This window comes from Sparus aurata, chromosome 8 (assembly GCF_900880675.1).
Source record: "Sparus aurata chromosome 8, fSpaAur1.1, whole genome shotgun sequence".
NCBI classification, from domain to species: Eukaryota; Metazoa; Chordata; class Actinopteri; order Spariformes; family Sparidae; genus Sparus; species Sparus aurata.
In genome coordinates this window covers 8,988,844-8,997,112 of record NC_044194.1, presented here as the reverse complement: position 1 = coordinate 8,997,112, position 8,269 = coordinate 8,988,844, and the positions used below count along the sequence as shown (strand labels likewise).

At 42.2% G+C, this 8,269-nt stretch overlaps 1 protein-coding gene across 2 annotated transcripts; it reads left to right on the top strand.

Annotated features, from left to right (window-relative positions):
- Positions 1-6,361: 6,361 nt before the first annotated feature.
- Positions 6,362-8,198, top strand: lepa (leptin a). Of its 2 annotated transcripts, XM_030426442.1 has the most exons (3): positions 6,362-6,376; positions 6,942-7,153; positions 7,251-8,198. In XM_030426442.1, exons 2-3 carry the CDS (start codon positions 6,986-6,988, stop codon positions 7,584-7,586), a joined length of 504 nt encoding a protein of 167 aa, XP_030282302.1. In that variant the 5' UTR covers positions 6,362-6,376; positions 6,942-6,985; the 3' UTR covers positions 7,587-8,198. The 2 variants fall into 2 exon arrangements, with proteins under 2 accessions (XP_030282302.1, XP_030282301.1); XM_030426441.1 differs by lacking the exon at positions 6,362-6,376 and having other exon boundaries at positions 6,387-7,153.
- The last annotated feature ends 71 nt before the right edge of the window (positions 8,199-8,269 follow it).

Genomic DNA, 8,269 nt, shown 5'->3' with positions numbered 1-8,269 from the left:
TATTGATTGAAGTCTGCATGCTAACCAGCTAGCTCCAGCTCGTCCTTACTGGACTGAAAACAAATAACCGTGCGCCTTTTCAATCCAACTCTAAGGCCACTGGCTCTGAAGCTAACTAAGCTATGGGCTAATTAGCTACTGGTAGCTAGCTAGCAAAAAGTTTGAATCCTGGCCATATCTTACAAATTAAACGTTGCAACAATTAGGGAGATTGGGGCGACTTTTTGAAATTGAACCTAACCTATGAATTTAAAGCAGTTACTGTGGGCTTGTATGAGGTATTTATGCCTGATCAGTGTGTGACCTGCAGTAGACTGCTGGTGTGAAGAAGCAGCGTGCAGGAAGCAGAGCTTTGTAGTGCAGAAACCGTACCAACAGCAAGACGTATTTTAGCCACCTAAAATAAGGTCCACAGATATCCACGTTTTAAACATTTTTGGCACTTCACGTTACCGTCAAACAGCCTTTTCCTTTGGTCCATTTCCTGAACCGTACAGCGTCCGAACTCCTACGCACAATGGAATTTGGATTTTCCCTTTCAGTAAAAATTCCCACCGCCACAGGAGCTTGCATCAGATCCTTGGAAAAAAGAATGAGTTTGCACAGAAGCTGTTTGTTGAAACAAACAGCTGACAAAAACCTGGAATCAATTACCAATGGCAAACGTTCCAAAATATTTTATTTACCACATATTTAAAAAAAAAAAGAAAAGAAAAGAAAAAAACTTTGGTTATCCGTCTTTAATTGTTATTAGTATTAAAAGAGAGGTTCATGTTTTTACTCAAGTCAATCTCAGAACAAAGCCGGCATGCCCATATGTGAATTGAAAGGGCTATTGTTCGCTGTAATCACTTTTTGCACTTTCAGTGTGAGTTACAGGGTCCAGCCAATATTAACCCTTTCTTTTTCACAACTCTGCAGGACAGATTTAACTTGTCATGTTTATCTCTGTGCATTGTGAGGATTAGCCATGTGCTAATTATCAAATGGACCTACAGCTGAGGGCAGAGAGCAGCAGTTGTTGGTTACTCTGGTGATATGCTGCCCCCATATTTCAGTGTTCAAATTCTGGGCATATTTCACAAATCACATCTTTAAGAGGACCAAACCGGGCTGAGCAGTCATACAAAAAGCAAAGCTCACAAATCTGACCTGATTTTGACCATGTCGTCCAGCGTGGCTTGCCTTCATGGATTGCGCATTCTTATTTGAAGATTTTATGTCCATTAAACATCTCACAACTAGTCAGAATTAAGGAACAATTCAAACGGGTGGGAGTAAATGGAAGGATAAGTCGATTAAGTACATTGGGGAGGATGTACCACATATGATAAGCCATGTGGGGGAAAATTCTGGGAGTAACAAACGTGCACACTGCACAGAACCGGTGTTTCCTGAGGTTGCTATCAGTGTTAATGACAGCTATCACCTGATGATAGAGGACTATTTTTCAAGACAAACTATAAATGATAACATCACCCACCGAGAGCGGATGCTAACGGTCCAGTTTTGGCCCTTCATTTGTCTGCAGGGACACATGCCAGGTTTTAAACAGCATTAAATAAAGCTCCACAACTCTAACAACTCATGCTCTACTCTTGCTGGAAGCCATAAGCTGCGTCTAGTTTACTTAAATGTACAAAAGGAACTTTGAACTTAAGAATTAACCAGTTTCAACCACGTCTTATGATGACCTACGTAAGCAACTGGACTGGCTATTTCCTACTAGTTGTTCTCTCTGTAACTGAGTCAGATTCTAACTTATCCAGGTTGGCTAAGTCATCGAATTAAAATAATTTTTAATGGCAGAGTGCTGAGGATGAATTGAGGGGTCTCACAGCCGGAAAAGAAGCTGCTCTGAAGTCTGGCGGTACGGCACTAAAACATGTTACATTTTTGGGATCTTTGGACACGAGGTGATGGTGCTTGTACCGCTTTTGTCCACAGGAGTCGCCAGAATCAATAAAAAAAAAAAAAAACATTTCCTTGTAGCGATAAGGGAATCATATTTCCGTTAACGTAGCAATTGCACTGCACCATCCCAATGTATTGCGGTGGTGGTCATTCCTGTTCAATCATCATCTGGGCATTAGCTCAGACATACAGGGGCTTGGCTTCCTTGGGGGATCGGGTTCACCTCCGGGGGGAAAATGCCGAGTTGCCCTTGAGAAAGGAGCCGAACCCCCATGGGCGCTGTACCGTGGCGACGGATCACTCTGACTTCTCTCCATGTTCTATTGAGTACAGGTGTAACAGACATCACTGAGATCCAACCCCATCAGTAAATTCCTCGAAAAACTAATGTTGTCAGTATAATCTAAAAAAAATAATTCCGATAATCTCCCACTTTTATTGATTTTTTTCAATGTCCTCACGGTCACCTCCCACACATCTACCCACCCTCATAACAGCCGGATCAATGTTAACAGTCCTACTCCTCACAGCACACTCACAGTTGTAGGACTGTGTTGTTGAACCTAAGTTAAAGAACAACACATCTGTTCACCTGTCATGTAATTAATTAATAGTACCAATAAGTGTATGGTGCCCTATAAGGTCCACACAATAATGCATTTATTGTATGCCTTTAAAATGGACTTGTATAAACGTTCACATGAATGTAACGTATCTCCAGTGATGTTCGTTTCCAAACAAAGATCTCTGCAGAGGATTTGATTACAGTAAGTTTCAGTCTTTTGGCTAAAACTTTTCCACTGCAGGGAGCTGGGTGGGCTGAAATGGAGATTGCTGTAAGTCTACTTTGCATGTTTTATTGAACATTCGCAGGAATACGAAGCCTCTTGATAATATGCTGGTGGGAAAGGGCAGCAGCCAGCCAAACTCTAAAATATTTGGGACCTTGCATAACATGTCACTAGTTATAGTTCTCATGAATTCACTCATGTGTTTCAACACTTTTAGTCCCTTAATCCTTTGTACAATAGGTCAGTATTGTTGTCTACAAAACGTGCAGCCAGTATTGATTAACATTCCGTTAAAGTTATTATTTTCTGTGACTAGACTTCTAACGGAGCTGCGACTCACTCGGATGCACCCCCCAAAGAAAAGCTGATTCAGGTCTTTGCAGGCCAGTTTTATGGTGCTCACGTCACTCGAGCGTCTGGGGATGAAAACAACACATCGTCCTGAATGGCAGCACATGAAGGATCACTAACTACGAATTCCCGTCATTCTTGTGACTCACCCAGGCAGGTCCTGCTGAGTGGAATTCCTGGTTTCCGTGCCGCATCTGGAAAAGTAATCTGATACTGTGTAAGGCCTGTTAACATGGCCGAGCCAGCGCTGGTAGGGGAAAAGGTCGGTAACCTTTCAGTCTGTATGTAGTTCTACGTCACATGGCAATTGTTAAAACGCTTACAAAGCTTGCCCGAACCGTGAAGGGTTAATGGACACTGCACTACTGTGTGTGCAAGTGTAGTTCGATAAAGGAGGCGCACACTCTTCTTCTGAGGTTGTGACTCATATGCTCCCATAAGTCATGTGACACAAAACCCTCATGAATTATTAATGAAGCCTTGCAGTGTCCTTCTGTCATACACCAGGAGGAGACTTCTGGTGCTGCAGGAATGCAGTCTTGATTGATCCTCCATGATCACAGGGACATCAGACTCTGGACCCTCAGAGCTGCATATCACACATTTGGTTTCTAATGTAGCCACAAAGTGCAAATGTGTGTCTTTGCCGTTTGGAAATAATTAGTGCATGCAGACAACCGTAGGCTAAACAACCCATTCATAAATTAACGGCTCTGTCTGGCAAAGAGGAAATACCGTTGACTAATCCTTTCTACGTGAGGCGTTTGGCTGAACCAAGTGAAAACAGGCGTAAAGATTTTGATAAGGTCAAAGCGGTAGCACCACAGATCCCACTGATGCATCTGAAGTATAAATATAAAGCATGACAGCCCTGTTTATTCACAGATTAGCACCGAGACATAATTAGTGGGAAAATGATTAACCTACTCTAAAATGACGCTCTACAATATCTAATAATGTTTCCTGTGTACTGAGACGTCACATACTGGCAGCCAAAATCCTGACTTAAAAATAGTTGTTGCGACAGGCTGCTGTTATTCATCCCAGATGTCTGCAACTTATTTTCTGCGCGCGACGAAACCTGCCCTGTCGCTGCCAAGAGAGCTGACTACACCTACAGAGAACAGCTCTGATCAAACTTCGAACATTATTTGGAAACGATCCATCCTATTATTTCATTAACATATTTCCTTCAAGAAGAACACTCACCCGTTTACGTTTCTTCCCAGAAATATGACTTATAGTGTGTCTTTTTCCCAGCAATCTTCAGATCCTATCACTCTTCTGTTTATTTTGCCTAAAGTGTGGCAATGGCTGTTTTCATAGTTTCATGAGACCTCATACATGTGTGGAGCACGTGCATGAATTATTTTGCAGCATTTACTGTAAGTTACTGTAAGGGGAGAAAAGTGAAATGACCATAATGGTCCTGCTTTTTTCCCTGTGGATGCAGTTCTGCCTCTTCGACACAGAATATTGGACTCTCTGACCTCTTTCTGTTTCTGAGAAACAGAAACTTGCTCAGCACAGTCACTCGATTCCCTGTGCAGAAACAACAGACGTGTGCTTCTTCGTGTGGAAAAGTACATAGATTTCAAAATGCTCTTCCAAGAAGAGCAATGAATTACAGCAAATGAGACCATTTGGCAAGAATGAATGGGGAGAAAAAGGGACGTGTGCGCTTGACTTGTGGCTGACACATCTATAAAGACGTAGACTTCGTGAGAAACATCGAGTGTCATGTTACATGAAATGACAATGTTATTGTTGTTCAGGTGCAATATTTAAGAATTGGCCACCGGTAGAATTCATACTTAAAACAAATGGCAGGGCAGCATATGTAACTGCCAACTGCTGCTAAATGTAGCTCCTGTTAGCTAGTTAGCTCAGTTAGCCATGCAGCTAGCGATCACGAATGGGAGCTCAGTGCAGCAGAGGAGGGTTGGTGTCTCCACCACTAACACAAGCACTTTGGACCGGGACAGCTAGCCGGTTAGCATGCTAACTGCAGAAGATACCTCTGCAGCACAATATAAAGACATTAAATGACAGAACTTTTAATTTTTCGCATCATGTTGATGATTTTATTTAAAAAGCACCTTTTTTTTCAAAAATCTTACATATTGCACCTTTAAGCCTTAAATCAGAGCTTCACTCAGGACATTTAAAGGACACTTTTGGGTGGTGCGCGCTCACACTGTGTCACTGCTTTGTGTGAGAAGGAGAAAAGATAATTAGCACCCACATGAGGTCACGTGATCAAAATCTCTCATCAAGAATCTCACTTCAAATCTATTAAACTGAACATCTGAAAAGATTAAGCAGGATCATTTGCTGAGATGTTGGTTTGGACAGCATTTTTCTTGATGCACTGTAGAGCTGTTATACTCAAGTAGTATATGTGTGTAGATGTTTGCCCTGTGAGTCAGATGCTGTACATTTGGCTGGTAGTCAACAAAAACATATTGATTATTTCAACTTGCAGCTATTCTTTTCCCTGGTAATTGATACCCAGTGACACAATCATATCTTAAAGAAATGCCACTCATCTGTCAGGAGGAAAAAAAACTGAAAAAAACACTCCTGTGTTTTCTGTTGTACTTTTACAACATGTACTTTTACATATTTGTATTGTTTCGTTTCGCTGTTTCCTGCTACTGTACAGCGTTTGCTAAAACACTGTGTGATGGTACATCCTAAATAAATACTGACGGAACTGATCTTGGCACATGGCTGCATTAGGCAATGTTTAGAACAAGCAGTGAAAGTAAGTGAGTGTCAGGACAGGATACGACATATATGGTACTCACCAGTCGAGCTGCAAACACGCTCATGGAAGTCACAAAATATCACCATCAGTGTTCTGATTACACGGGGATATTGAGATGTTGTGCAATTTTGGATGCACTATGTCAAAAAGCAGCACTTTACCCACTTTTAAAAATGAGCAATCGTCAACCCACCCGCTGCTCCAGTGAAGTTGTTAAGCAGCTGCCGTGAGAGTTCAGGGGGGTCTAGACGGGAGACACTTTCCCACTGCGACCAACTTGTTTTGTGTGCCTTATGACTCAAACATGTCACAAAGCAGTTACCATAAATGTGCTTCATATTCAACTTGCGTCCCATCCCCTGAGGTACCACCAGGGGATTAAGGGGGGTATGAGATGGAGAGAGGTAAGTGAGGGGGTGGACGGTGGGGCGGGGGGGGGGGGGAGACAGGGGGTCGGAGAGAGAGGTGAGTAAGAGATGAGTCAACAGTGCTCCACTATAAGATATCCTGATGGAGCCCAACAGTGGCATACAGTCAGACACCAGCCAAGGTAAGGTCAACTCGCCTCTCCGTCTTGTTCATTTGGGCTCCAGCTCTTCTTCTATCTGTGTTTGTTTTCACTTTCTCCATTCATCGGTGTGTCTGTCTGTTGAGCAGTTGGCGGCTTTTTTTTAAAAAAATGTTTGAGAGCTGGATTTATCTGTTGGATGTATCCGTGGGAAGCGGTCGAGGTGTTATTTTTAGAGAAATGCCAAGTTTTTTTTTTAATGAGCTTCAGCTTCAGTTCATTCGTCGCAGAGATTTTGAGTGTGAAAAAAAGACGGGGGTTGAGAACAATCACGTAAGCCAAAGTCAGTGATCTTTGTACCTGTTACACAGCCAGAAATTCACAGGTGTCTCCATCACAAATATTTGTTTCCGTAACCAAACATGCTGAGTAATTTACTGGAAGAACGCTTGTGTGTGCGTATATATATAAAATGATGAGTTGCAGATATGAGCTCATTCATGCTCTCTATTTAAGATGACACAAGTGAGAGAAGGGTAATTGCAACACTTAAGGGGAGAATAACCTGTAAAATCTCTGATCATGTTGAATTACTCTCTTCTCCTAGGGTTACCAGTGTTATTCTAAATCCTGCAAGGAAATACTACAAATATGGACTACACTCTGGCCCTCCTCCTTTCTTTGCTGCAACTTTTAAGCGCAGGCACAGCTGCTCCTGCACCTGCGACTGCGCCTGTGCCAGCAGAAGTGGTGAAGATGAAATCCAAAGTGAAATGGATAGCTGAACAGCTGTTGGTCAGGCTGAACAGGGACTTCCAGGTAACATTTCTGGTTTATGCTGGCAATCTAAAGTGTTTACAAAAGTTGGGTGTGTTTTTGACCTGGTTGTGATCGCTCTCTTGATCTCGTGCTGCAGGCTCCACTGGGCTTTCAAGTCAGCCCTCGGGCTGATGATCTGGATGGAACCTCCTCCATAGTGATGGTCTTGGAGGGCTACAACAGCCTGATCTCAGACGACCTTGACAACGTCTCACAGATCAAGCACGACATCTCTTCGCTGTCTGGATTCCTGGATCAGTGGAGGCAGGAGCACTGCACCGGGCAGCGGCCAAAGCCTTCAGTGCCGGGCCCGCTGCAAGAGCTACAGAGCAAGAAGGAGTTCATCCACACTGTGAGCATCGAGGCTCTCATGAGGGTGAAGGAGTTCCTCGACCTGCTGCTGAAAAATCTGGATAATCTTAAGACTTGCTGAAAAAATGGACAGAACAACCAGTACTTGTAAGTTGTTTGCCTGATTTTTGGACAGGATTTGTCAAGTAGCACTTTTGCAATGTGTTGTGAAGGAAATGTGTTCTTGAACATGCACTTATTTATACAGACATGTATTTATTTATATATTGTATTCAGGAATATGTATTTTGGAGACTTGTTACAAAACACTTGATCAGGAGGTTTGCAGAAAAAGTGATGTCAATGCAAACTGTCCATGCTTTAAGATAAATTACCTGCTTAAAAGGTACGTATTTTTACACACCACTGTTGAAGAGCTGAAGAATGTTGAACTAAATCCTAATTCTGTCATGAATCGACTGTGTCGGGATCAATGCAGCTGGAGGGAATTCCAGAAAATCAGATAGAAACTTGCCAAGACCAACAGGTGTGTTTGTATGGCAACGAGCACCGGAAGAGCAAAAGGGCAACATTTTTTTCACTGCAATGTCATCAGCTCTTCCAATATGGCTATTTATGTCTGAAGATGATGTTTTGTATATTTTTGTACAGTTGATGCTATTTTTTTTTTTTTTAGAACTGATGGATTCAAATTTTGAGCAAATATTTAATAAAAATATTTCTTTGTAATATACAAGTGTGTCAGTGTTGTGTAATGACATGAAAAAGGCACGTTGACCAGTCTAAAATGCTACATTTGTACAT

What these genes read in the sequence shown, in the direction of transcription:
- lepa (XM_030426442.1), top strand. Translation starts at nt 6,986, where the DNA reads ATGGACTACACTCTGGCCCTCCTCCTTTCTTTGCTGCAACTTTTAAGC. An exon ending in GGCTGAACAGGGACTTCCAG is followed by an intron (nt 7,154 to 7,250) that starts GTAACATTTCTG and finishes CTCGTGCTGCAG; the next exon opens with GCTCCACTGGGCTTTCAAGT.